The sequence below is a fragment of the Microcebus murinus genome, chromosome 16 (assembly GCF_040939455.1).
Source record: "Microcebus murinus isolate Inina chromosome 16, M.murinus_Inina_mat1.0, whole genome shotgun sequence".
NCBI lineage: Eukaryota > Metazoa > Chordata > Mammalia > Primates > Cheirogaleidae > Microcebus > Microcebus murinus.
In genome coordinates, this window is record NC_134119.1 from 62,257,928 (window position 1) to 62,272,275 (window position 14,348).

The window sequence follows — 14,348 nt, forward strand, 5'->3', positions numbered from 1 at the left end:
TCCCACCTCGGCCTCCCAAAGTGCTAGGATTACAGGCGTGAGTCACCGCGCCCGGCCTGAACCGTTTTTAAGGTTGTGCCCTGAAAGTGACTGCCTAAGTATTATACCATCTTAGAAAACAGCTAGGCTGGTGTTTTTTTAACTGTGCTACACAAAGTCCCAGTTGTCTGTGGAGATGCCCCACTCCCTGGACTAGGGACTTAGTTGGGGAGGTCAAGCTGGACACCTTCTCTGACCTTCCCTTCTTGCTTCAACCAGAGCAGTTCTGCTTCAATTGGTTTTCTTTATTGGGTTTCTGTAGAACCTTGTCACAGGTAGATACGCAACTTTCTCACGGACAAGAGGGCGTGTCCTCAGGCATCTGGGGCCAATGACTGCCCAGATAGATTTCCATCTGAAGGTGTTGTCACACTTTAGCCTTTGTCAGACTAACTGACCCCAGTGGGGATGGTGTCATGTGGCAAGAAAGAAGCGACCTGTGGGTCAAGGTCCTCCACGAAGCACCTTTTTAACTGTCTGGGATTTTTTGTTTTAAGATGCCATGGACAATATTACCAGGCAGAACCAATTCTATGAGACCCAAGTCATCAAGCAAGAAGAGTCAGGCTATGAGAGGAGACCACTGGAAATGGAGCAGCAACAACAGGCCTATCGCCCAGGTAGGAAGACACGTATGGTTTATCTCTTGATGGAAACAGAATCTCCCTGGGCCCTTACCCTCTGCTGAGAGCTTGTCTTCCCATAGAAGTTTTGCATCTTTTTTTCTTGGGTAATTTATCTGTACTTTGTCACTTTGGCAGAGTTTTTTGAAGAAAAAAATTCAGTCCCACTCCCAAGTGTTGATGTTTTTAGATGTTAGTGTCAACACCCTGGAGAGTTTATACCTGGAGTTTAATACTTAAGTCTATTTAGAATCTTAGAATGTAGAAGCCAGAAAGAGCCTTCTAAGTCTAGTTTGGTATTTCCATGTTCTAAAGAGTATTCTTCCAGGAGCTGTTATTAGGAGCTCCTCAGAAAAAGCTTCCTTAGCTAGATGCGACTAGAAAGTGTAGCATAGGCATCTCTTGAAGATACACTATGCTCATCAAAGCATTAAAGGTTCTAAAAAGTCCTGGATATTGAAACAAAAAATCCCTGTATCTTGTTATTTAAACTCAGGATTTCCAAACATGTGAATCTATTTTTGCTTAACAAAGTTCCCCATAATGCTGTTTTGGGAAACAGATACGTAATCCAACTCTCTCCACTCCATTTTACAGATTGGGGAGTTGGCTTATCTAATGGCAGAGCTGGGGCTAGAACCTGGGAAACTGGCTCCCAGGCTAGTTCTCTTGCTTAATAAGCAGCATTCCTCACCATTTATGTCTTACTATTTGGAAAGCAGGGTCCCACTGCCGGGAAATGGTGGAGCCAGGACTGATTCCCACTCTTTTGCTCCTTTCACTGTATTGTGTTCCCAGTGCCTTTTCTTAGCATCTAGTTGATTTTAGAGTCTAGTTGATTTTATCTAATTCCATTCTGGTTCATCCACAAAGTGAAATCCCCAGACATTTCTTGTGGGTGGCTGAGGACTTGAATTAATGTAGGTTAAACTGCAGATTTATGTCAGGCTCTGTGAGACTTGTAGGATCATTTGGCCCAAGGAGAATATTTTCTGTGCCATTATCCACAGACATTCACCTGGGGCCTTGTGTGAACCCAGCCCTGTGCTGGGAACCGTGGAGACTCTCTTCAAGATGACTAAGCATCATCCTTACCCTAGAGAACCAACAGCCTTCTTTGTGAGATTTGGTTCATATGTCAAAGCTAGGAGTGATCCAAGGTAGTCTTAGATTGAATGCTGAAATGAGTAGATGTGAGTGAGCCACAACATCAAGGATAAATACTATGGGAGAAATGAGGCTAGGCTGAATGCACGGTTTGCTTTAGGTTGGGCGCTAATTCTTGGAGTCTACCTGACAACTGGGACTTTCCTATGATCCACAGCATATTATCCCATCTTGACTACTGTTTGTGGTACGACTTAATGAGGTTTTCACACTTATAGGATGGCTTAACTGCAGATCCTCCCTTCTTGGAGTGATTCTGGGCTTTATGGTGTGGTGACTGGAGCCAGTAGAGTTAGCTATAGGATCACAGTACTCTGTTGAATTTGCCCTCTCCTCCGCTCCTTTGCCAGACTGAAGAATCTTTGTAAGAACTGAGGTGGAGAGGTTCTTTGGGAGGAGAAATTGGAGAAGGTAGGGTCACGACATTTTAGCTCTGTTGTCTATCTAGTACAGCCTTCTTGGCTGGCTCAGCAGACTTCTGTTGAACCCAGCAAGCTGCCTGTGCCCAGCCTTTCACCACTGTAGTCAGAATCCTGCTGGCATCTCCTGAGGTAAAAGGGACTGGAAAAGTGATAGCTTGGGAGCTTCCGACTGTCTTGACCATCTGGATTTGTCCTGACACTAGAAGTGAAAACAGAGATGAAGCAAGAAGCACCCACCAGCTTCCTCCCACCTGAAGCTTCTCAATTCAAGCAAGACAGACAGCAATTTCAGAGTCGCAAGAGGCCTTATGAAGAAAACCGGGGACGGGGATACTTTGAGCACCGAGAGGATAGGAGGTGGGTGTATGAGGCAACAGTCACCCTTACTCCATTAAGTCTCTATGTCTGTAGCCCCATTCCTGCTGGGGACCTTTGTACTAATCTAGAAGAGCTGAATAGAGTTCCCCCTGCCCTCACACTCTCTCCCTATTCCTTCCTGCACTCACTGTCAGACTCAGTTTCCCTAAAGCTTTGGTCCTTTCCTAGTTCCTTCTTATTACCTGTGGGGTAAATTCTAAATACCTTAGGCTTTCATGTGTGAGATGGCAGCCTGCCTGTTTAGTCCTTTGTCTTATTGCCCCTACAGTCCTCCATGGTGTCCTGTTCTTATCAGCTGCTGGGGTGAAAGAAATATCTATTTCCCAACCCTACTCATAAACACACATCCTCCTTCCAGCGATTCACTCATTCAGTTAGCACTCACAGTGCTTTCATGAGGTGCCTACCCTTGGGCTGGACACTGGGGACACACATGTTTTGAACAGTGGGTTCTACCCTTCATTGTCCCAATGTGAGGACTGAGACAGACACAATGAGAAGTAAGCCACAACCTTGGCGGTGAGTAGTTAGGATGTAGGTGACTTTCAGGAGCTCATAAGAGAGAGTGGCCTCTGCTCTGGTCGGTTCCCTTTTCCCTCTTCTGACAAGCCCTCTCCCTCTCCAGGCCTAGTCCTAGCCTCCTCCTTCCCTCCTTCATGTCCTCTCTGAAGCCTTTTCTAATCATGGAAACTAGGCATGACCACTCTTATACTCATCTGGACTGGTCTTCTGCCACATTTTATTTCTTACCTGGTGGAGTTCACCTTATAAACCAACTTGTTAAAGGCTGGGTCTCACAGGCTGTGACTAAAATTATTAGGACATAGAACCCATCCTATATGGGTTTCTTCCACTGCCTCCCAAAAGAACAGAGGCCTAGAAGCTGGTTGCTAGTAGAGAACAGAGGAGGAATACTTGCTCTGGTCCCAGGCTGGCAGGTAAAGCTTCCTAGGATAGGCTTAACATGTGATGAGCTGCTGCTTTGTACCAGGCTCTGTGCTAGCCCTGGATGGGCAAGGCCAGAAGGGCACTCCACCAGAGGGAAGCCTGCTGCTGGGGGAGTGCCAGCAGCCAGGTGGGCATGGGCTTACCTGATCAGTGCATGTGGTAGACCAGGGCCATCCTACTGTCCAAGCAGGACCCTTGGCATTAGACCCCACTTTTCTACCCTATACTCTCCCTTATTCCTATACAGCAGAAGCCAGTAGCATTTTAACAAAATCCCTTTTTTAGTGTTTTGGTAGGAAGATGAATCTTGTTCATAATTTAGGGCACTTTTGAAGGAGAGAAAGAAACTGAAAAAAATGGGTCATTTCAAACCCTTTCAGATACAGGATTTTAAGAAGGCTGATACATGGACAGACTGTAATTACTGGAGTTTATCTAGGCTCTGGCACATTCCCCTTTCTGGCCAGCACCCTTGGGATACCACAGCTTCTAATCAGTAACAGAGTTCAGTGTGGAGGCAGTTCTCAGCATGCAGAGGGCATGGATCAGCATCTTGGGGTGTGAGAAAAGAATGTTTGGGAAAGCTCCCTAAATAATTCTGATGCCCCCTGTAGGACATCTTGCCCTCTCCAGTCCCTGTCTCCATCCTAGGAGTTAACAGTCATTGCTCTCACTACGAGTATATAGGGTTGCAGAGCTCTTTTGCTAACCTCTGTGGGAAGAAATTGAGATCCAGGAAGCAGTCTGGAGGACACTTGTAAATTCCAGCAGAACCTTCATTTCCCTTCGTTTGTGTTCGTCCAGCTGTTCTCTTGTGACTGAACCCCTCTTTCCTATACAGGGGCCGTTCTCCTCAGCCTCCTGCTGAAGAAGATGAAGATGATTTTGATGACACCCTTGTTGCCATTGACACATGTGAGTCCTTGGATTGCCCATCTGATTCTACCTTCCAGTCAGTATCGGGAAATTGTTCCTTGACCTTCACCAAAATCCCAGCCTGGCACCATCCAGAGCCATTGTTAGTCCAGATGTGAGACAGAGCATAGCTCTGGAGCAAGAGCGCTGGTTTGGAGACAGAGATCTCCCAACTCTAGCTATGGGACCCTGGGCAAGTCATTCTACTTCTCTGAGCTTCTCTCTGGGAGAAATAATCCTGCTCTAATGCCTCAGAGGATTTTCAGTGAGACTCCTCAGAAAGTGGATACAAGAGTAATTTGGGAAACCCTGAACCACCCTGTACAGGCTGGGGGTTGTCATCTAATCAGGAAGGGAATCTGAGTGCTGCTGGGGAAACTTAACTCTTTGACAACCAGTTCCCCAGTTTCCATCAGCTGCTCACGTTCCTAGTGAAACCAATGCCACTTTGTCCTCTGAGGCACTAACCTGGCCTGCTCTGCTGTCTGTCCTCCAGTTTAGTTTTCTTTCTACTGGATATGTGGCTTTTACCTTGGCTGTGCATCTAAACACTTGGAGGATTGATTATAGAGGTCCTGTTCTTCCTCAGACCTCCTAAGTCAGAATCTAAGTAATAACTAGCCTGTGAATCTAAATTTTGACATGCACCCAGAAGTTCAGTCGGGTCTGGGAACACTGCATTTCTCAACAGAGCAGAGCAGAATGTTAGCAGCAATTCATTCATGGTTTTTTTGTTTTTAGAGATAGTCTTTCTCTGTCACCCTGGCTGTTAGGAGTGCAGTGGCATTATCATAGCCTACTGCACCCTAGAACTCCTGGGCTCAAGTGATCCTCCTGCCTCAGCCTCCCAAGTAGCTAGGACTTAAGGCATGGACCACCACACCTGTAATTTTCTCTGTTTTTGGTAGAGACAAGGTCTCTTTCTTAGGCTGATCTTGAACTCCTGGCCTCAAGCAGTCCTTCCGCCTCAGCCTCCCAGAGTGCTTGGATTCCAGGCATGAGTCACTGCCCGGCCCTCATTCATGTATTTCTTTATGTAGCTTACGTTTATAGAGCACTGGCTATGTATTTTACAAGACATAAAGACATTTTATACATGGTTTTTTCCTTCACAAGCTCTCAAAGACAAATTTACCTGGAGTAAAACTGAACAATTTTTTAAAGTATTTAATGCCATTGGTCCATGAGGCAGCACCTGATCAAATGCCAAATGTATGGACCTTGGTGCTCAGCCTTTAAAGACAGGAGAGCGCCTTGTGGGTGGAATGGTCAGGAAAGGCTTTCTTTGACTGGGTCTTGGGAGAGTGGGAAGAGCCAAGAGTAACAACAGGAGAGTCCTAGACCCCCAAGAGGAGTCAGGAGTTTGTGGTGTGCACCTAGGCATTGGTGCCTGGGTGGCAGGTGTGGGTCAGGTTCAGGTGCTCATATAGTTGTTGGCAACAGAAGTCTGGGTCCCAAGCTGATAGAGTTAGCATGGGGAAGTGATTAGAGTGTAAGGTGGTGGGGATTAGCTTTTTCTATTCTAAAATCTAAATTTGAAACTAGTAAGGATGTGGACCCTCTCCCTAGCAAGTATACAATCTTATCAAAAACATTTGTGTACAATTTCCTTTACAGATAACTGCGACCTCCACTTTAAGGTAGCCCGAGATCGGAGTAGTGGCTATCCACTCACAATCGAGGGCTTTGCATACCTGTGGTCAGGAGCCCGTGCCAGCTATGGGGTTAGAAGGGGCCGTGTGTGCTTTGAAATGAAGGTAAGTAGGAGCAACAGAATGGATAGGGACAGAAAGCAGGTCTGTCCATTGGAATAGCCTGTCGCCAGTTGCCTTGGTCAGAGGTACAACTGCAGAAGAGATTGGATTGAGCATGGACTGCGTCCAAGCAAACAGAACTATGATGAACTCAAGAGAACTACCGTGTTTCCCTGAAAATAAGAAGTACCCATAATATATGCCCTTAGCAGGATTTCTAAGCATTTGAACAATACAAACCCCACTCCGAAAATAAGACCTAGTGATAGGTGTGGTTATGCAGCATATCTGCACAACCCGTGCATTATGTCATGAAGCGGTAAAGACAGCAGTCCCTCACATCTGCTCCATTTTGACATCTACTATCCCAGGGGTGACTGGAAAGGTGCGGGCAGCCCCACCAACAAGGTCGGCTCCCCCTGTCAGGTCCCAGTTATCCTGTGCATGCTGTAGGCTGAGGCTTTGAGAGGAAAATAATACATCCCCTGAAAATAAGCCCTAGGGTGACTTCTTGAAAAATAAATATAAGATCCTGTCTTATCTTCGAGGAAACACAGTATATAATATACCATTGCTAAATAGCATATCAGAAAAGCAGGCCAGCCATACATTGCTTCATCGAACAGATTTGTCATTGGTGGAATTTGACTTGGGTATTACATAGCATAACAAAAGGAGTAGAAGAATATAGGATGAAAAAGAAGTTACTCTCATGTCCTCTGAGTCCCTATCCTACCCCCCCCCCCCCAGGTAACTTCTGTGTTAACAATTTCTTGTGTATTTTTGCATATCCAAGTATCCTTTGTATGTTTATGATAGTTAACATCTGTAGAGCATTTTGCATGCACAAGGTAAGTGCCAAGCTCTTTATGTGGATTATCTCCATTAATCCTCACAGTACTATCATGAAATGGGTACTATTATCCCCAGTTTTTAGAAGTGGAAGTTGAGGCAGAGGGTCATATTTTATTGACTAAGACACCATCAGTGTAAGTTGCACATTATTTTATGCGCTACTGACAGGGAAACACTGCCAAATAAACTACACAATGCTTTCTTATCCCGTCCATTATAAGATGGATTGTAATTTCAGAGATGTTAAAATGTGGAAAGTGTATATATGAAAAGCCGAAATACGGTAACTTTCCAAAGGCCACAGATAGATATGGGTATTAGACAATCTAGTCTCTAACTTAATTAGAGGTTAAGTCAATAGGTGCTTTTTTCTCCTGCTGCTTTTTACTTAATATTGTATCTTGGACATATTTTGATACCTATACATTATCCCTGCCTCATTCTTTTTAACTGCTGCACTGCATTTTATGGCATGGATATACCATAATATAACCAGTGCTTTATTGGTATTTTTTCTGATTTTTAAAAAATATATATATTAAAACAGTGCTGCACTGAATATTGCATGCACAAACACATTCACACATATCTTACTCGTACACATATTAGTGTATTTGTAGGATAAACTAGAAGGGGAATTGCTGAGTTATAAATCATGTGCATTTGCAGTTTTGATAGAGACTGTTAGATTGCCCTCCAAAGACATTGTACTAATTTATCCTTCTACCATATATTATGAGACTCCCTCAAACTAAAAAATACTGTATTTTGTAATGCCTGTCTCTGTAGCTCTGCACTCTCCTGATCTTTTGGAGGCCCTGGTTTCACTACAACAGCTTCTTCAGAGCTGCTTAAATGCCTGTTCCCCAGCAGTAAAAACCATTGCTACTTTTTAATGCCTGATATGCTTCCTTCTTGTATTGCCTCATAACCCACCAGCCTCCAGAGAATTAGTCTTGAGCATTTTGTCCTCTCCTCAGATCAATGAGGAAATCTCTGTGAAGCATCTTCCATCTACAGAGCCTGACCCCCATGTTGTCCGTGTCGGCTGGTCCCTGGATTCCTGCAGCACGCAGCTAGGTAAGAGGAGGTCAGCTAAGCAGTCCAGAGAATAAGTAATTTGCCCTACTCCTGGATTCTCAAGGCTTCTAAGTTTCCCTTCCCAATATCAGACTTAGAACTAGCCTGGGGTGGAATAGGCACAAGGATTAGGCATATGCCACTGCTTGTCTTCAGGCATACTAAATTCAATTGGGAGGACCCCAGCCATGTAATAACTTTTCTATGAAGAGTTCAATTCTTTTTTTTTTTTTTTAAGACAGAGTCTCGCTTTGTTGCCCAGGCTAGAGTGAGTGCTGTGGCGTCAGCCTAGTTCACAGGAACCTCAAACTCCTGGGCTCAAGAAATCCTCCTGCCTCAGCCTCCCGAGTAGCTGGGACTACAGGCATGTACCACCATGCCCGGCTAATTTTTTCTATATATATTAGTTGGCCAATTAATTTCTTTCTATTTATAGTAGAAATAGGGTCTCATTCTTGCTCAGGCTGGTTTCAAACTCCTCACCTTGAGCAACCCCCCCACCTCAGCCTCCTAGAGTGCTAGGATTACAGGTGTGAGCCACCACGCCTAGCCGAAGAGTCAATTCTTATCCTTAATCTTTTAGGAGAGGGCTCGAAGTTCTCTTTAGGACACCGTTCATTTTGTTTAAAAAAGATTAGCGTCTTCTGTCCTCAAACCACACTGAAAATAAGTTCCCAGGTCCCATTAAGTTCTGTCTGGATTTTCTGTTCAGAGCCTAAGCTAGAGTAAAAGAGGAAGCAGAGACCAGGGCTCGGCTGGTTGGCACAGAGAGGGAGGGCTGCCTGCCCAAGGAAAGGTTTTGAATTTTTGCAAGTCCTCAGGCCTCAGTGACCTTCTGGCCCCAAGTGAGTGATTATGATGACCAGTGCTGAGATTTTCTGTTTTGGTCATATAAAAATTCTGATTAGGAAAGTAATATGTGTTCCTTGTAAATATTAAGGCCATACAGAAAGAGAAAAATGAAAATCCTCCCTAAACTTGAAAGATAACAACTAATGTTAATATTTTAATCTATAGTCTTCTGGACTTTTTTGTTTGTTTTTTGTACAATTTCAAACTGAGTCATGCTATGAATACTTTATATAGCTTGATCTCTTGTAATGTATGATGGGAATAATTTTATAGATAAATGCAGCTTTTTGACCACTGCATACTTTTCCAATTTTTAGTTGTATTAATTATTTAACAAGATTCCTTTTGTAGCTCATTTAATTTTATTGCAAATTTTTGCTGATAAGCACTTGAGCTAATTGTCCTTGTGTGTAATTGCCTGACCACTTAAGACTAATTTTTAGGTCAAAAGGAGTATATGGTTTTCATCTCCATATGTGTAAACATATCTTATTTAAGACTCATAGGTCATCTCATTTTACATTTTCTCAGTTTTGAGATGTAGGTGGTGGGCAGTTGATAGAGATGAGGAAACAGAGCCCAGGTCAAACACCATGTCCAGGGTCACACAGCTGGTTCATAACGGAACCAACCAGCCCTAGAATTCATGCTTGTCAGTCCCTGCTTTTCCAGAGAGATACTCTTTGGGTTCTGCCGGAGGATCTCTGTGTCATCCAGGTACCAGTCAGGGCCCTTACGATCTCAGTCAGGTCACTTCACAACCCAGTTCTGTAGCCTGAGAAAAACCAGTATCTTTCCCATGGGTCTGTCCTCATCATCTCCAGAAGCAAAACCCAGCCCCTTCACTAGTTTCTGTCAAAAACACATTGGTACCATACATTGATGACATTAGTAGGCTTGACTGAATGTTGAGTGTCACGGGAAAGGGTTACATCTCAGCATAATAGCCATCCTTCTCCATCACAGCTCCTCTCTTCCTTTCTTCCCAAATTCTCCCTTCTGTGCAGAGCAATCCAGTTCATATCCTACTCCCAGACTTAACAACCAGACTCATCGAGCCCTCTAGAATTCTATGTAATAAAGGGCTTCCATTCATCCTTGACCACCCCTCCAAAAAAAAAGGCATCTAAAACTAGCAAAGAAAATTATTACTTTTTTCTTCAAAAGTAAAAGTATGTGGCAGCCATGGAAGCTGTTTTGACCATTGGAGGTTTAACCTGCCTTTGCCTATTTCTTCCGTAAGGTGAAGAGCCTTTCTCCTACGGCTATGGAGGCACTGGGAAGAAATCCACCAATAGCCGGTTTGAAAACTACGGAGACAAGTTTGCAGAGAACGATGTGATTGGCTGCTTTGCGGTGAGTGCTAGCAGCCTGTAAGAGTTGGCAGAATCAGATGATGGGTTACAGAGTTCTTTCTCAGGATACATCTATCCATTGTCTGCCACTCTTGCCATACTTCTTTGTCTCTGCTTAACAGATTGGAATGTTTACTGTCATTTGTGCAAAATTCTGCCATCCCACCCCCTCTGGTCTTGTTACAAAGCTGTCAGATGACGCCCTGAAGAGGTTTGAGAACTTCAGATATGCACAACCTTCCTCCATTCCTAGATACCAGAGTGATGTTTTCTAAATAAACCCAGGAGTTTCTTATAATTCATTGCTAGGAAATAGCTTAACTGCTCTTAAAGGCAGTGGCATTGGCTCTCACCCCACATTGGCGTTGTCTTATCCCAAAACTCGTCCTTCTTCACCTCATAATGGTTGAGCCAGGCTTTCTACAGGAAGAGCAGAGGCAGGTGCAAAACAGAACAGGATAGAGGGTGTCTGAGTTGCTGCCATTCTTTGGTCCTGTAAAGCAGTGACTGATAGTAACTGTGCTATGGGATGTGGCTGTAGGCTTCCGGGCTAGACTCCCTGGACCCAATCCCTGCTCTTCCACTCACAGCCCCGGGCAACTTAACCTTGCTGTCTTTCAGTGTCCTTCTAAAGGAGAATCTTTGCACCTAATGAGAATTTTGTGTAGAGTCGTTAAGTTAATCTCTTAAAAGCACTTACAACAATGCTTGGCACATAGTAAGTATTCAGTAATTACCACTTAATACTATTATTAGGGGTTATAAGAGATATTGGTAAAATGTACCGGAGGCCCCAGAGGCAGTAACCACCCTGATGGAGCCTTACTCTGGGGCTTGTTCTGTTACGGAGGCCTTGAATCTTCCAATTTTCTTTCTTTCTTTCTTTTTTAATTTATTGAAATATGGAATGCTTCATGAATTTGTATGTCATCCTTGTGCGGGGCTGTGCTAATCTCTATATTGCTTTGATTTTAGCATATGTGTAGCAGATGCGAGCCCCTCCTAATTTTCTGATAACAGCTCAAGATCATTCTTGAGCTCTCCCTACTCTTTGCTGCTAGTTTTTCTCCCAAGCTAGCAGGCAACCTGCTAGGACTCTGTTTTCACGAATACAGAGTCTTGGCTTTCCAAAAAGCCAAAAGAAAGGAAATGTAAATTTTTCTCTTTATGTTCACTGGCACCTACTAGCCTTTGCATCCTAATAGTTCTCTTTCCTTCCTTTATATTTGTACACATATACTCTTCTTTTCCTTCTCTTTGAAGAAGTAAAATTATTTCAATTACTTTGAAATAATTTCAAACTTAGAGAAAAGTTTAAGAATAAATAATTCTCACAGGGCCTTATCCAGATTCTAACATTTGCTACATTTGCTTTGCCATTTTCATGTGTATGTATATGTGCACACACACAGAGTTGTCCCTTGAATGACACAGGTCTGAACTGCTTGGATTCACTTATATGTGGAATTTTTTTCCAATATATTGGAACAGTTTTTGGAGATTTGCAACAATTTGAAAAACTACATACAAACCATGTAGTCTAGAAATGTTGAACAAATTAAGAAAAGGTTAGGTATGTCCTGAATGCATAAAATATATGTAGATACTAGTCTCATTTATTACCGTAAAATATACACAAATATTTTAAAAAGTTAAAATTTATCAAAACTTATACAGACACTTGTATGGACCTGTGAGTCATCTGCAGTCAAGAGAATGTAAACAAACATAAAGATGCAGTATTAAATCATAACTGCATAAAATTAACTACAGTACATATTGTAATAATTTCATAACCACCTCTTGTTGCTATTGTGGTAAGCTCAAGTTTTGAGAGTATTAAAAAATGATGATATTACAAGAAAAAGTTGAATTGTTTGATATGCACTGTAGGTTGAGGGCTATAGCTATGGTTGCCTACCATTTCCAGATAAATGAATCCAGTCTAAGGGCCATTAAGAAAGAAGAGGAAATTCCTGAAGCCATTGCTGTAGCTATGCCAGCGGGCGTGAAAACCTTATATTTTTTTGTTAAATATCTTTATCTCATATTGAAAAGGTAGCTTTTATGTGGATACAGGATCACTATGAGAAAGGCATACCTGTATACTCTAATAAGATTTAAGAAAAAGTGAAGTCATTATATGACAGTTTAAGAAAAGCATCATAGCTCACTGCAACTTCAAACTCCTGGGCTCAAGTGAGCTGGGCTCACTTGCTGGGACTACAGGTGTACGCCACAACACCTGGCTGATTTTTCTGTTTTTAGTAGAGATAGGGTCTTGCTCTTGATCAAGCTGATCTCAAACTTCTGAGCTCAAGCGCTCCTCCTGCCAGAATGCTAGGATTACAGGCGTGAGCCACCATGCCCGGCCTAAAACATGTTTTTTAAAACAAAATTTAAGCATGGTTATACTCTGCAAACTGTTTTTTTCTCATTTAATGGTAAATCTTGGCCATCTTCCCTGTCCACACAGATAATATAGATCTAGCTCAATAAAACATACTTTTTGAATAGTTAATCAATTTACATGTTTTCCAAAATAAATCTAGGAATATAAAAAGGTATATAGTGTGAAGTCTTCAGACCTCCCTCTACACATTTTTCATATATACGTTCCCCACTTGTGAACCCACTTGTACTCAGGGTTTCTTTATCAAGAAAGATGACTGTTACTTTTCTTCCTTCATACAGAAGGTAGCATATTATAAACATGTTATTCCTCTTTTTTTGCTTACTTGTATATCTTAGAGATCTTTTTATAGCACTACCAAGAGGACTTCTTTGTTCTTTTATATTACCTGTAGCTATTGTGTGGCTCCACCATAATTGATGTAACTTAGCCTCCCCCCCCCCCTTAGTGGACATTCGGTTAGTTTTGCACTTTTATATTTAGTGACCATCTAGTATTCTGATGCAGGAGTCTGGGTATCCTAGTTTAATTTAGCCAGTCTTCCTGTGTGTGGCTCTGAAAGTTGTTTGCTGGAACAGAGGATGCTGCAGTGACATTGTCTTTTTACCACTACCAGAGTAACTTGGAGATCTTTTTTTGTCCCCACACAGGATATCCTTTGTGATTTAGCCACTCCTACTTCCCATTGGGGCACTTTTCACTATGCTGGCATGAGCATTTTGCACATTTATCTTTGCATTCTTAAGGGTATATAGTTGTATTTCTCTTGAAAGTTAGCTTCTGAGTCAAAGGTGTATTTTTAAATTTTGATAACCACCAAGACTACACTCTAAAGAGATTGCAGCAATTTAAGTTGTCAGTATGTGGCAGTGTTTCCTAAAGTCTATTCTGTCAGAACATGAGGTCCTGTGGGTTTGCGGCAGTATGGAACTCCAGGCTTTGACGCTTGCTTCAACCATATCATCTCTACTTCTAGTTTTAAGTTTCCAGATGCAGTTTCCTTTGTTCAGAAGATGCCTCGACTTTAAAAAGGCAGGGTTGGAGGTTGAAGGAAGTGTGAAAATCAGTGGCCTCGAGATGAGAGGGGAGGACAGAACAGCCCTCCAAGTGAAGAAGACAGGAAAAATCATCTCAGCAAACCATAGAGAGTACAATACTTAGAGCCTAGGGGACAACACAAAGAGGTGCAAGAGATAAGGCTACAAACATGGCACACTCTGAATAATGCCAGATTTCGGGGGTAGGTCTATAGGTTCTAGACAGGCACAGGAGTGTTTTATAGAAACAACAACTCCTAACAGTTGCCTCTTGTACAGATGGCTCTGGTGGTGGTGGATTTGTTGGTTGAGGGTGCCTTTTTCTTTTTCTTTCTCTTTTCTTTTTACTTTTCTTCTCCTTTCCCTTTCTCTTTTTCCTTTCCTTTTCCTTTTCCTTTTCCTTTCCCTTTTCCTTTTTCTTTTCCTTTCCTTTTCCATTTCTTTTTCTTTTTCCTTTTCCTTTTCCTTTCCTTCCCCTTCCCTTTCCAACATAGGGTCTCACTCTGTCAC

At 42.7% G+C, this 14,348-nt stretch overlaps 1 protein-coding gene and 1 pseudogene across 3 annotated transcripts in view; one reads left to right on the top strand and one right to left on the bottom strand.

Annotated features, from left to right (window-relative positions):
* The window catches only part of HNRNPUL1 (heterogeneous nuclear ribonucleoprotein U like 1), a 38,599-nt gene that overhangs the window by 5,014 nt on the left and 19,237 nt on the right, over positions 1–14,348 (top strand). For all 3 annotated transcript variants that reach the window (XM_012760735.2, XM_012760733.2, XM_012760734.2), the window contains exons 2-7: positions 537–659; positions 2,455–2,608; positions 4,419–4,492; positions 6,110–6,249; positions 8,082–8,181; positions 10,277–10,389. In XM_012760735.2, coding sequence (XP_012616189.1) covers positions 542–659; positions 2,455–2,608; positions 4,419–4,492; positions 6,110–6,249; positions 8,082–8,181; positions 10,277–10,389 — 699 coding nt within the window. In that variant the 5' untranslated portion in view covers positions 537–541. The remainder of the gene's footprint in view (positions 1–536; positions 660–2,454; positions 2,609–4,418; positions 4,493–6,109; positions 6,250–8,081; positions 8,182–10,276; positions 10,390–14,348) is intronic.
* LOC142861467 (uncharacterized) lies at positions 11,285–11,385 on the bottom strand (annotated as a pseudogene).